The sequence below is a fragment of the Medicago sativa genome, chromosome 7, assembly GCF_051527215.1.
Source record: "Medicago sativa cultivar Bolivia chromosome 7, Bolivia_mono, whole genome shotgun sequence".
In the NCBI taxonomy this organism is placed as follows: domain Eukaryota; kingdom Viridiplantae; phylum Streptophyta; class Magnoliopsida; order Fabales; family Fabaceae; genus Medicago; species Medicago sativa.
This window is the reverse complement of record NC_140755.1, coordinates 102,832,288-102,847,266: the sequence shown is the minus strand read 5'-3', so window position 1 is coordinate 102,847,266 and position 14,979 is coordinate 102,832,288. Positions and strand designations below refer to the sequence as shown.

At 34.1% G+C, this 14,979-nt stretch overlaps 1 protein-coding gene across 1 annotated transcript; it reads right to left on the bottom strand.

The window, feature by feature from the left end:
• Positions 1–847: 847 nt before the first annotated feature.
• Positions 848–3,579, bottom strand: LOC146911517 (acetyl transferase 1-like). Its single transcript, XM_085725487.1, has 2 exons — positions 3,042–3,579; positions 848–2,028 (listed from the first exon to the last, which is right to left on the bottom strand). The coding sequence occupies exons 1-2, from the start codon at positions 3,489–3,491 to the stop codon at positions 1,093–1,095; spliced, it is 1,386 nt and encodes a 461-aa protein (XP_085581613.1). The 5' UTR covers positions 3,492–3,579; the 3' UTR covers positions 848–1,092.
• Between the last annotated feature and the right edge of the window lie 11,400 nt (positions 3,580–14,979).

Below are 14,979 nucleotides of genomic sequence, written 5' to 3'. Positions count from 1 at the left end.
TGAAGATAAATTTGGATAAAATTAATTAGGAAGAATATGAAGTATATAATTTGACGATGATGGAGAATACGGTGGTGGGACGGAGGAGGATGTCGTCGTCGGCGGCGGAAGAGATGAGAGAACGGAAAGAGGAAGAAAATGTTTTTTTTCCAAGGGTTGTTTTGGCTGAGGTTGAAGAAATTGGGAAAAAAATTCAATGTGGAGGGAATACAGTAAGATCAGTGTTCTTCAACAATCTAATGGTTACACATGTTATTTTTGTTGTAAAAAAAAAAATCAGTCTTTTATAAGAGCATCCACAATGGTAGTTCCCTAACAAGGACTCCTTAAATGGACCCCACGTGACACATCACTTATTTATAATTTTTTAATAAAAGTACCTATTAAGGACTCAATGACTCCAATGACAATACACTAATAAGGACTTCAATGAAAAGTACTTAAATATGTCTCACTATCTTTACATATTAAACAAAAATAATTTATCTATTGCTCATTTTTACAAGTGGGACCAAGTAGTACACATTTTATTACTTCTTTATGCAAGTGAGATCAAGTAGTACACATTTTATTACTTCTTTATGCAAATGGGACCAAGTAGTACACATTTTATTACTTTTTTAAACGTGAGACCCGTTAGTTACTCAGGAGAGAGAGGGTCCTTATATAATTGTCCGTTCCTTAACGGGAACTCAATTTTTCTTCCTCCAATGGAGGGTCCTTAACGGGGAGTGGTCCTTGTTAAGTAAGGACCCCCCATTGGAGATGCTCTAATATCACCTACCGTAGGAGACCTATTTAAGTCTCCTACCGGAAACAGCGCCAAAAATGAGTAAATAAACAAATATTTGCACCAAACAATTTCATTCTAGTAAAGTACACACACATATCTTATCCCACACGCTTACACTGATTATAATCGGTCTCATAATCACAATTTAAATTTTCAGTTACAACTAACAACCACTGCCATGCCAATAACTAATTCTTCCAAACAAGCCTACACTTATTAATTCATCCAAACGGAATTTAGCTACAACAACTACCCTGCCAATAATTGTTGGCTCAAACAGAATTTAGTATTTTAAAAAATCAACGTTTTACCCTACAGCCAGCAAGGATAATCTTTGGCTCAAGCTTCAATATTTCTTGATCATTGCATAATTTACCAAGTTCTTCCTCCTTCAACATTACTATCACAGTTCTTGCAAACCCTCCATCTGAAGAAGGCATCACTATAATCAAACCTTCACCGTCCACATTCCCCACTCGACAAGAAACATGAGCTGGTTTCTCACTATCACAAAACATTGATTCATACAACAATGATGCTGTCTCTTCCTCTTCCATGCAGACAAAAGTTAACTCTTTCCCATACATGCATTTAGGTGTTCCAAATTTCCCTTCCTCAGTTTCCTTTTGTGACTCAAACCATTCTATTGAAGACTTTATTTCTTTATCTGTAACCCCTTTCAAGTGTGTGTGAATTAAACTTGCTACGTTTCCTAATTCACCATTCTCCATTTCTTCAATTTTTAGTGAAAGATTTGAAAAATGTAACGCGTTTCCAAAATATCCAGTTGGAAGTGATGGTTTTATTAGCTTTCTGAAGTCTCTGCAGATTGATAAAGAGTGAGTTTGATTATGAATTTCTTTGGGATTCAAGTGAGCAACACGAGTCCAAAATAGAGCTGAGAGGAAGTCAAATGGGGTGGCATTAGGACATTTTTTGTTTTGGATTTTGGAGAGGGAATGTTTCATGATTGAACTTGAGAATTTGAAAGTGGATGTGGCTATGTTTGATGAAGAAGTAATGGTCTGTGGTTTTAGGGATGAATTTGGAATGTTGTTGGTTAGGATTGGTGAAGAGGTAGTATTGATTGGAGTGAAGAAAGGTGGGTTGGAAATGGGGCTGTGGCGGTGAGTTTGGGTCCATGATTTGAAGAATGATGATGCAAAAGTTAAATCAGAAAGCATGTGACTAAAACTTAGTCCTATTGCTACACCACCTTCTTTGAAGCTATTTATCTGCAACAAACCCCACCAGTTTATTACTTCATACCTTCTTAAATACCAAATCACCCGTACCACTAATTCAATTAATCTATACTTCTTTTTTGCTATTAATTTATCTATACTTCAGTTTTGTACTTTGCATATACATTTAATATGTGAAAGTACATCATAAAAAATAAATTTAAACCAATAATGTAGATGTAAATCAGGTTTAAAGCATGATGAAGTCTCTAATGAAAGGGGCTAATGTGACGATTTAATTGAGATATACATACATTAAAATATACACCTCAAATGGAGGAAACTTGGAAAACATATATATAAATTATGAGTGTAAATTATTTTAAACTCATATTCCATGAAAATATATTATTTTGCTAAATTACTGTATACTTTTTATAAGTATATTTTAAAATTGATAGTATACACGAGAGGGAAGAAAAGGAAGAAATTAAATTGGTGTTTTGTAATCAGTTAGTCTGAACTCAATCATTTTCAAAAACCAGTTTTAGATTATAGTCTTCAAAATTTAAAGTAAGTTTATCTTTAGTCATACACCATTTAGATTAAGAGAAAGATGGTTGATGCACGAGATTAGATCCTCTCAGGTTGAAAAAAATAAAAAATAACGTGAAAGATCTAGGTCATTAAAATATAGAAACGAGTTTTCTCCCATGAATTTTTCTCCATTTTCCATCCACAACCTTAAGTGATTTGTCTCTCCTAGTTTTAATATTAATATTAAATCTTGTAATTTAAACGGCTATGATTTCACTAGACCTCTCCATTCACGGAAGAGCATCCAATCCCTTTTTGGGATATGCATGTTGGTAAGAGAGAAAATAGATTTTTTTTCCTACTTTGGTTAGGCAAGAAAAGTTTTCTTCTCATGATTGATACTTAAAATTGTGGAGACTTATTTGATACTAAAAATGAAAAATATTAGTTTTATAAAACCACAAAATAGCTCATACTTACTCCAGCAGAATCAAGGTGTTATGTTAATATATAATAAATTAAAGTACCTGAATTCTAAAAGGTGACCATGTGCTAGGGTCATGAGGCATATCATCCCAAGCAATAAGCTGTGCCTCATCAGATCCAGTAGCAGAAGATGATAGCCATTCATCAATAGTACTATCCACATTAGCCTTTATGACTCTAACACCAGCATCATTACACCTAACTTCCCAATTACCAGTACCACCATCCTCCTCCTTCTCTCGGCCCAACCGGCCCGTTATTGTCGGGTATATCGACAAAACTTCAGACAATGATTCCCTCAATGGATCCAATTCAAATGACCTAAACCATTTTTTTTCATTTTTGTAATAGAATATCAAATGCAGTGTATGATAACTCATACCATGGTCTACACCCGTCAACTTGTGGGTCTTACCCGAACTCACTGGTCTGCTTGACACAACCGTTAGTTTTGAATCCAGTGTTACCTTACACTGATCTGTCTCTGACATGCTTGCTTCTTTGCTTGCTTATGAATAAAATGAGAGAATATGCTAACAGTGTTATGTTGTGTACTCTTTCTTAAATGAACAAGTAAGTACCTAGCTTCATTAATATTGCGAACTATTTATAACAAACATGGAGTACTATTTCAGAGGAAATTAACGGGGACACAAAATGGAGGGGAAGTTAGAAAGAGTGATTTATTTTTAGAGGTAACGGTTAGGAATTAAAGAGGAGACGGTGGTGGTTGGTAGTTTTAATTAAGTCATGAGGGCCCATACCCATTCTGTTTCACAAGGCTTACTAGTTTCAAGTTTCAACAACTAGTAGTATCACTGATGCTGATTTCAACTTTTAATTAATTGAAAATGCTAGCAAATGTCCCTTAAGGTTGATAAAAAGTTTGGGTCATGTTAACTTGTGTCCTTCGGACACAAGTTAAGAAACTAAAAATGGAATTAAAAAGTAACTTTTGCATTGAAAAGACAAAATTTCAAACTTTTAATATATTGAATGCACAATTTCCAAGAAAAAATTTCTATATTTAGTTTCTAAACTTGTGCCCTTGGGGCACAAGTTAACATTTCCCAAAAAGTTTAAAGTATAAATTTTATTTTGGGATTCATATATTTAGCACATTAAAACATAAAAAAAAAAATAAAAAAAATTTTTTATATAAAAATTATCAATTGTTTCTATTTTTGAATCATTAACAAATAGCAAGACCCTTAGTTAATTATGTTCACATGCATGTTTCCTATGTTTAGGGATGATCTCACATTTTCATAGGCTCCTCATTTTTCTTTGGGAACCTAACCTAATTTCTTGGTTCTTAATTACTACTACCTTAATTTGTCATGTTTCATGTGTTTAGGGATGATCTCGCATTTTCATGGGCTCCTCATTTTTCTTTATGAACCTAACCTAATTTCTTGGTTCTTAATTACTCCTATCTTAGATGTTGTGATTTTCTGGCCCAATGTTAACATGTGGTAGAACACCTGCATATGAACCTCGTCAAGAAGAGTGCCGACAACACTCTCTTTTGAAAACTTTCTTTAACATTCATTCTTTTATTTGTTTAAATCGATGTGGTTCAACATTTTAAAAATAGAACTCATATAAAATGGTGATGTATACATTGATTTTATCCAATAAACAAGTGAGCACCAGAGAGTGTTTAAAAGAGAGTGTTGCTAGTATTCTTCTATGAACCAAATATGGAAACATTGAAAATTGTGTATTTAATTTTTGATTCCTTAACAAATGTTAACTAAGGGGATGCACCGTCGATCCAATCAAGTTTAAAAATTTTCCTTTTCAATATAAAAACGTACAATACTTATTTTAATTGCTTAACAAATACTTCATCTGTTTCAAAATATATGTCCAAGTCAACCACTTCACATATGTCAATGCACAATTTTGACCGTTAATATCTTTAATTTTCTAAAGTAAAAAATTAAAAAAACTTAATATTTTGAAAATATCTGTCGAGACAAATCAAACATCTTACATGCTAATATTTGTATTTATACATTAGTTGAAAAATATGGTGAAAGTAAGTCAAGTGAATAGTGCACATTGTAAAAATTGGACATGTATTTTGAAACGGATGGAATATTATATTGTAAAATTGTTTATCTGTTTAATGGAGATGCACCATCGATCTAAATGGACTTTATACATGAGTGCAACGATAATCAATCATTATGGCAAAATAAAAAGATTTAATTACTTCTCGGAGTAAAACTTAGATAGTGTAGCCCATTATTTGTTATGTACAGTGGACCTATACAATTAAATCTTGATTGTCTTCCTAACAAACTATTGTTTTTCCTTCCATATCATGGAATAACACATTTTGCACATGTAATCAATAAAGTATCTCCAATATTATCTGTAAAGCCTAGTTCAATTAATGATATCAAAATTGTTAGACTAGACGTTTTTATTCGGATTCAAATCCAAAACTTATAATGTATGTAAGTTTCATTGGTATTTACCTTTCGTCTACCTACCATAAAAAAAACACCAATAACTTCAAGTTACGGGCAGTAGTCACTACTGGACAATCCAACAATAAACAACTAGGAAAATACAATTGGACCACGTGGTAGTGTTGTGGATTATGATTAGACGCAATAGCATCACACAATTACTTCTTTGAGTCATCCATCTATCCAATCTAAGCTACAATCAATACCCGAGATAGTATACATGATAGAGTGTTTTTTCTTCTTCTCTAAGTTGTTTAATGACTAAAAATCCAGCTCTTACGATAAATATGTGAAGAATTTGAGATTCAAATTCCAACTCATACATATATAATAAAATATCTCTGCCATAGTAATATGATTTTATTAATGCATAATCTGAACCATCTGAGATGCAAAGTAGCGTGCTTTTTTACAACAGGCAGTCTAGGTTGCTAGATGAGACTGACAATAAATTGAACCAACTCGAAAATAATTTGAGACTCAATTTGATAATTAATTCGTTGAACTTGATTCATAAACTAAATGAGACGAACTTAAATTTAAAATTAAGCTCGTCAAATAAATGAGTTGAACTTAAGTTATATACTGTTCGACTCGTTTGACTTACAAACCGACTCAATATATATATTGTTGCTCTCCTCTAAAATTAAATATTGTTACTCATTGCTAAATCAGCTATACTAACTTTAAAGGAAATATTAGTTTTACTTTTTTTGTCGGTGTTTTGTGTGTACTACTTTATTAACAATTATAACAAAGAATGATTAATTTCAATAGCCGAAGGTAATACAATCTGAGTAAAAAATAAAATGCATAAAAATGGAAATGCCTTTGAAAATGTTGATAGCATGTAAGTTTAGTCAACAACTAGCAGGTTGTAAGCTTACAATTTTATTAGTCCCAACATCAGAAGTTTTGTTCAGGACAGGGAGCGAATTCTCTTATAAATAAATAGAGCAGCGAGACTCATTCATATCCATGTACTATAGAAATTCAGCCATTGTATTTTTAACTTTTTTTTTTAAGAGGATAAAATGAAATATATTACCAAATCAAAGTGATTTTCCTAGTATAAGATGTACTGAGAAAAAGACATCAAAGTCAAACAATATTTACAATAGGAACCTGTTATTACGAGTACAAAGGAAGAAGAGAAGCATGCTATAAAAACAGATGCCTTGCAGCTCAAGCAACCATAGTTTAAGTTTTACTAAGCTAGTTGCTAGCATATGATTAGTTACTATGCTCCCTCTTTTCTGTATATATATGCATTGTAACCTCTACTTTAATCAATGAGAATAATCATTCTATTTTCCTAATATGGTATCACGAGCTTTTTCTCCCTCTTTGGGAAAGTTTGTTACGATCTTGTAACCGTTTTCCGTTGCAATTTCTCTTTTCCTTGTTCTTCATGAATTCTTCATTCATGATCTTCTTGATTCATCTTCATTGAATTGCAGAATCTGCATTCACTTCTTGTTTCTTCCTTGATTTCTCTCTGTTTTCGGTTGATTTCGTTGATTTTTTCTGTTTGAATCTTGTTCAATTTTCATCCATGGCGCGAGGTGTAATTCAGCAAGATACTGAATCTGAATACTTCGTTCATCCTAGTGAAGGACCTAATTCCCTCATTGTTTCTCCAAAACTCAACGGTTCCAATTTTCTGGAATGGAAGCGTTCAATGGAACGTGCTTTGGGAACGAAGAATAAGCTTGGATTTATCAATGGCAATATACCAGTTCCTGATAGTGATGATTTGCTTCGTCCTGCATGGGAACGTTGCAATCACCTAGTTCAATCTTGGATTATCAATTCAGTGTTCGATTCTATTGCACAAACGGTGGTTTTCTATGATTCAGCATTGGAAATTTGGCAGGATCTTCATGAACGTTTCAGCAAAGTTGATAGGATTCGAATTGCAACTTTACGTTCTTCTATCAATTCCTTGAAGCAAGGGAACAAATCGGTTATTGATTACTTCACTGAATTGAAGGCGCTTTGGGAAGAATTTTTTTCACACCGTCCCATTCCTAATTGTGTGTGTGTTCATCATTGCCGTTGTGATGCCTCCAAAGTTGCTAAGAATCATAGAAATGAGGATCAGATTATGCAGTTCTTGACTGGTTTGAATGATACTTTTTCAGTAGTTAAAACTCAAATTCTGCTACTTGGTCCTCTTCCTTCTCTGAATAAGGTTTACTCTCTTGTGGTTCAAGAAGAAAGCAATACAGCTTCTCTTACTCCTTTGAGTGTTGTTGATGACACTTCTGTGCAATTGAATGCTTCTGATGCTAGAAGGTTTCCACCACGTGGTAAAGGTGCTTTTCAGAACAATTCTAACAAACCTGCCAGATATTGCACGTTTTGCCATAAAAATAATCACACAGTTGATTTTTGCTATGAAAAACATGGTTATCCAACTAAGGAGAAGCAACAACCTCGTTCAAATGCTATGGTGCAGGCTAACTCTGATGAGCTTTCTTCTGGTGCAAGCTTGAATGCATCTACAGGTTCCACTACTGGTCTTTCTCAGGAACAATACACTCAACTTGTCTCCCTGCTACAACAAGCAAGCTTGGCTGCCCCTGCATCTTCCTCTTCTAGTTCTGCTTCCGACAACATCACTGCTTCTCCCATTGTGTCATCTATCATTTCTGCTAATGACGTCTCTTCTTCAGGTATATCCTCTGTTTCTCCTCATACTTCTTGGATAATTGATTCAGGAGCAAATGAACATATCAGCTGCACTATGTCTTATTTCAGTGCCTTTTATAGAATCAAACCTGTCAAAGTTACTCTCCCTAATGGTCAATCTCACATTGTTTCATTTGTTGGCACTGTTTCCTTCACTCCCCAATTTCATCTTCATCATGTTTTGTATTCTCCCCTTTTTCATTTGAATCTTATTTCTGTTGCCAAAATTTGTGATTCATTGTCTTGCAATTTACATTTTTCTCTGAACCAATGTGTTATACAGGACAACTTCTCTATGAAGATGATTGGTTTGGCTAAACAAGTGCATGGCTTATATCATTACTTTCCCCCTGCTCCTGCTTCAACTTTAGTTTCTAGTTCTTTGTCAAATAAAATTTGTAATTCAATTGTCAATTCTTCTTGTAATTCTGACAATATTGTACCTTCTGATGCTTTATGGCATTTCAAACTTGGCCATTTATCACATTCTAGATTACTTACAATGTCTTCCTTGTATCCTTCTATTAATATCAATAAAAATTCTGTATGTGATTTGTGTCATTTTGCTAAACACAAACATTTACCATTTTCCACAAGTCAGACTAATGCCTCTAGTAATTTTGAGTTGATTCATTTTGACATTTGGGGTCCTATATCTACTGCTTCTATTCTTGGTCACATATATTTTTTGACTATACTTGATGATCATAGTAGATTCCTTTGGGTTATTTTGCTTAAAACCAAAGCTGAAGTTTCTAATCATGTTAAAAACTTCATTACTTTAATCCAAACTCAATTTCATATCACTCCCAAGAACATTAGAACAGATAATGGACCTGAATTTTTGCTTCCTGATTTTTATGCATCTCTTGGCATTGTTCACTAGAGATCTTGTGTTGAAACTCCCCAACGAAATGGGAGAGTAGAGATAAAACATCAGCATATACTCAATGTTGGTAGAGCTTTATTGTTTCAATCTAAATTACCACCTTGTTTTTGGTCCTATGCCATCTTACATGTTGTGTTTCTTATCAATAGGGTTCCAACTCCTTTACTTCACAATCAATCCCCCTATTTTACCCTTCATAACCAACTACCTGATATTGACCTTTTTAAAGTCTTTGGATGTCTTTGTTATGCTTCCACTCTCCATAATCATAGAACCAAGCTTCAATCCAGAGCCAAAAAGACCATTTTCTTAGGATACAAGTCTGGTTTCAAAGGTTTTGTCCTTTTTGATCTTCATTCCAGAGAAATTTTTATTTCTAGACATGTTACTTTTCATGAAAACATTCTTCCTTATCCTAAAAATCCATCTTCTACTACACATGATTGACACTATTTCATCACTTCACCCACTAATACCTCCACTTCAACCATTGAACAACCATCTTCTCCTTCACTTCCTGTCATTGATGACATTTTGCCCCCTCTTCCTTCTTCCTCCATCATCAATGACACTCATGTTTCTCCCAAACGTTCTACAAGAACTAGAACCACTCCTTCCCATTTACAAGATTATGTTTGTAATAATACTTCCACTTATGCTAATCATGCTTCTTTCCAATTATATTTCATATAATAACTTGTCTGCTAATCATGCTTCTTTTGTTCTCTCTTTACAATCAAATCCTGAACCAACCACTTATGCTGAGGCAAGCAAGCATGAATGCTGGAAACAAGCAATTCAAGTTAAGTTGTTGGCCCTTGAGAAAACTGGTACCTGGGACATTGTGGATCTCCCTCTTCATGCCAAACCTATTGGTTGCAGATGGGTGTTTAAAGTCAAACATCATGCTGATGGGACTATTGAGAGATATAAGACAAGATTGGTTGCTAAAGGCTATACACAAATTGAAGGGCTTGACTACTTTGATACATATTCCCCTGTTGCTAAGATGACTACAGTCAGGCTTGTTATAGCTTTAACATCTATCAACAACTGGTTTCTTCACCAACTTGATGTCAAAAATGCATTTTTACATGGAGACTTGCAGGAGGATGTTTACATGATTATACCTCCAGGCATCAAAACAACCAAACCTAATCAGATGTGCAAGCTCAAGAAGTCTCTTTATGGGTTGAAGCAAGCTAGCAGGAAGTGGTATGAGAAATTAACATCTGTTTTGCTTCATCAACATTATGTTCAAGCTTCATCAGACCATTCCTTATTCATCAAGAAAACTGATCACTCCATCACTGTCCTTCTAGTTTATGTAGATGATATCATACTTGCTGGTGATTCTCTTTCTGATTTTCATCACATCAAGACTGTTTTGGATGATTTGTTTAAAATCAAGGATCTTGGCCAACTCAAATACTTCCTTGGTATTGAGGTTGCCCATTCCAAATCAGGCATTTCTCTTTGTCAGAGAAAATATTGTCTTGACCTGTTATCTGATTCAAGTTTTATTGGTTCTAAACCTGTCTCCACTCCCTCTGATCCTGCTGTGAAGTTACATAATGATTCTAGCACACCCTTTTCAGATGTCCCTGCTTATAGAAGGTTAATTGGCAGATTGATCTATCTTAACAATACCAGACCTGATATAACCTTTATCACACAACAATTGAGTCAGTTTTTATCTCATCCAACTGTCACTCACCACAATGCTGCTTTGAGAACTCTCAGATATCTTAAAGGTTGTCCTGGTAAAGGTTTGTTTTTTCCCCAGACACTCTTCCATTCATGTTCAGGGATTCACAGTGCTGATTGGGCAAGTTGTCTGGATACTAGAAGATCAATCTCTGGTCATTGTTTCTTTTTGGGTGATTCACTCATCCCATGGAGAACTAAGAAACAAACTACTGTTTCTAGATCATCTTCTAAGGCTGAGTATAGAGCACTTGCTTCTGCAACCTGTGAACTTCAGTGGATCTTGTACCTACTTCATGATCTCCATATCAGTTGCTCTAAACTCCCTGTTCTCTATTGTGACAATCAGAGTGCTCTTCATATTGCTGCTAACCAGTGTTTCATGAACGCACCAAGCATCTAGAGATTGATTGCCACATAGTTAGAGAGAAACTTCACAATGGCATTCTGAAATTGCTCCCAGTCTCTTCTCAGGATCAATTAGCTGATTTCTTTACCAAGTCTTTGCTTCCTAAGCATTTCTCTTCCTTTTTATCCAAGATGGAGCTAAAAGATATCTAGCAACTTCCATCTTGTGGGGGGATATTACAGAGTACAGAGGAAGAAGAGAAGCATTCTATAAAAACAGATGCCTTGCAGCTCAAGCAACCATAGTTTAAGTTTTACTAAGCTAGTTGCTAGCATATGATTAGTTACTATGCTCCCTCTTTTCTATATATATATGCATTGTAACCTCTACTTTAATCAATGAGAATAATCATTCTATTTTCCTAATACCTGTACAAGAAATAAAAACATGAAAAGAAATAACTCTTAGCATATGTCCAACATGTGAACGGATTAAGCCATCACCCATGGTAAATGAAAGGAAGGGAAGCAAATTTCGCCTTCAACCATGTAAAAGCAAGAGACTTAATCTTATCAACCACCTCTAATACCGAACATTCTTTGTCAATAAATAGCCTGCTATTTCTTTCCTTCCAACTTTCTCAAACCGTAGCAAACCAAATGACCTGAAGAATGGAGCGGCGCACCTTTGCATTACCACCACTATAAATGAATTGATTAAAATGTTTCGGCACGCAAAACGGGACAACCGTTGAAATGCCTAATCATCTATAGATTAAATGTTAGATAGACCCAAAAATATTACAATGTAAGAATAAATGACTTGATGATTCCGTCGCACCACACCCCGCCACGCACACCCTGGATGCATGATCAATAACACCACGATGATGCATGTTGTCTTTAGTAGGCAACCTATAACGGAACAACCGCCAAGCAAAGAGCACAGCCTTTTAACTAATTAATTGATTAATGGTATTTTTACACATTTTTTATGTGATTTTTATAAGGTTTATGAGTTAATTTTGTGCTCATTTGATTCTAGATATTGAATTGAGTTAATCGTGAGTTTGCATCGAGTCTAGTTGGAGTTTGAAAAAAAAGCCTATGACAAACATGAGTCGAATTTTGAGTCGAGCTTATTTTTATTGAGTACTTTTATCGAGTCGAACGGAACTGAACTAGCCCAAGTGCTAGCATTATAGTAGTTCACCAATTATCTTATGTTTGTTGTAAAAATAAATCAAACAAGTGCATATCGAACCAAACCGAATCAAACAAGTACATAAATTTTACATATCAAATTCTTATAACATAATTTTAAGGAGTACAAATCCTCTCGGGAGGCCTTGTATATTAAATTTTAAGGAGTACAAATCTTCTAGGGAGGCCTTGTATATTACTTCCAAGTGAAAACTTATACTATAAAAGGTCGTTTGATGGTCATGATAGGATATAGTCAAGATAGGATATAGAGTTGGATAGAGACAAGATATGATATTGACATAATAAGCATTAATCTTATCACGTGCTTGATGTGCACGTGATAACAAATAAAATATCATTATTTTTTATAATTAAATGAGAAAATTACTCTCTAATTAATTGAATATTTTAAAAAAGGCATATGTGATTAATTATAAATAAGTAAGGAATGACAACATTTTAAAAACGACATAATATAAACAATGAATGAAATTCTAAGGATAATTTCTAACCCAGCATTATAAAAATTACAAAGGTAGGTCAGGATAGGAAAATAGTTTATTTTATCTTATCTCTTTGGTGCATTAAACATGATATTTAAGCAGAATATGATAAATGTAAAATGTATCATATTCCGTCTCCATATCATGACCATCATACGACGATCCCTAGGTGCGCTAGATTACCGATCTATGTCCATTAATCACAAAAAAGAAAGACTAGACAAGATGGTACACCCTCCGGTCACAAATATAAGCAAAAATCCATAGATTCATTCAATAAATGATGCATGTGGTCTTTATTTTAGACATCATACATCATTTATTGAATGAATCTAAAATATGAATTTTTGCTTATATTTATGACCGGGGGGTGTACATGATTATTTTGAAACCAACGGTGGAGATCAAGAATAACTTTACACACGTATATTACCATTTCTTGTCAAATTAAGCGACATGGTCTACCACTGTTAGGTTTGTGCATGTAGAGTTTTTTTTCCACAACCTGAAATTCTTCAATTCAGATGGGACATGCGGTTGGTTTGTCTTCTTGAGATTGTGTACCCATCACAAATATAACCAGAAACATAGGAAACAAAATTTGAGCACAGTTGTGATCTGTGTATATATTAAAGATCATCGATGCTTCAACAGATGTCCTCAAACATTTCACCTTCTCTATGTAAAAGGTGTAAAAGCTTTCTAAGAGCAGAATCAACAAAACATGTTATCTTGCTACTATCCCAATATATGCACGGTACCATCTCTATAAAAATTGTAAAAACTTTCCTAGAGTTGATCATATTATCTTGTTTTCCAATATGTATATTATGGTCTGACAACTACAATAATCATTCACCAAAGCACTATGCATATGGACAAAAAACAAATTAAAAAGGGGGAGGATATTGCATACCAAACATATACTATAATATTAAGCTGACCGTGATATGCCTATGACTTCAAAATTTTGGTCGGATGAGGGATGGTTTCATAAATTTTAATTAGAGGGGCAAGATCATATACTATAAATATTTATATAAGAAAATATATTGATGCATAAGTGATAAAAAAATAATATATAATTATTACTAAATAAAAAAATCAGAAACTATGTCGTCTCTCTCAGCATAACTCATAGGGACAATGCATATTCATATATAATAATGGAGGTTCGAATCGCAAATGCCCTCACTTATTCACCTTCAAAAGTGAATTCTAACTGTTTGGCTACTTAACGAAAATAAATTAGAAACTACAAAAACTATGTATTTTACACCTAAAAGTTGATATATTTTGAAGAGGAATGCTACCCACAGTTGCTCTAACAATCGCGGGTAGACACTTGCTCGCTTATTGGCTACCGTTTCTATTATTTTAAAACTGATTACCTGCTTACCGGCTCTCTAGGTTGAACTATTTTACACCTTTTTTTTGTTTGCATTCATAAAAAATTCCTCGTTTACCCCAAAAGTCAAACAACTTCTATCACCTACTGATCTATTCTCTCTCTTTCCTATACAAGTCCAGCATCCACCTGGAAAAATCCAAAAAACATCATCCATGCTAGTGTATGAGACTCGCCACTTCAAATCGACCATTATTTACAGGTCATGAGAGTATGAGACTCACCATCAACTTCTTCATCTAAGCCAGCACTTCTTCCCCTTGCTAATAATCACAAACACAGTCCTTGGTCGCACATGGAGATCCAAAGTGTCTTTTATTCTAATCAAACGTTTGGAATGCAAATGGTTGTTGTTGCTAAACATAAAAACAGCAGTTGACATATAGTTTTATTAATTGCAAGAAAATGGTAAGATCTAGATCTAGAAACGTAAGCAGCTATTGTGGAGTTTTAAAGGAACAAGTCCAGTTAGTTTAGTATGAGTGAACATGTGAGTCATGAGCAAATAACATAGTTTCCTTTAGTTCTCTCTCAACGCCTGTAATTAAAAGTGTAAATGGTGGTTTTAAAGTTGAGCACAATCGCAGATGTCTTATGAATGTACACCCTCCTGTCACTATTATAAGCAAAAATCAACATTCTAAGTTCATTCATTAAATGATGTATGTAGTCTATAATAAAAACTACATACATCATTTAATGAATAAACCTAAAATGTTGATTTTTGCTTATAATAGTGAC

Bases quoted from the DNA above. Each gene is read 5' to 3' on its own strand.
- LOC146911517 (XM_085725487.1), bottom strand. From the start codon at position 3,491: ATGTCAGAGACAGATCAGTGTAAGGTAACACTGGATTCAAAACTAACG. The intron at 2,029-3,041 runs GTACTTTAATTT...GGTTTGTTGCAG, and splicing joins GGTCACCTTTTAGAATTCAG to ATAAATAGCTTCAAAGAAGG.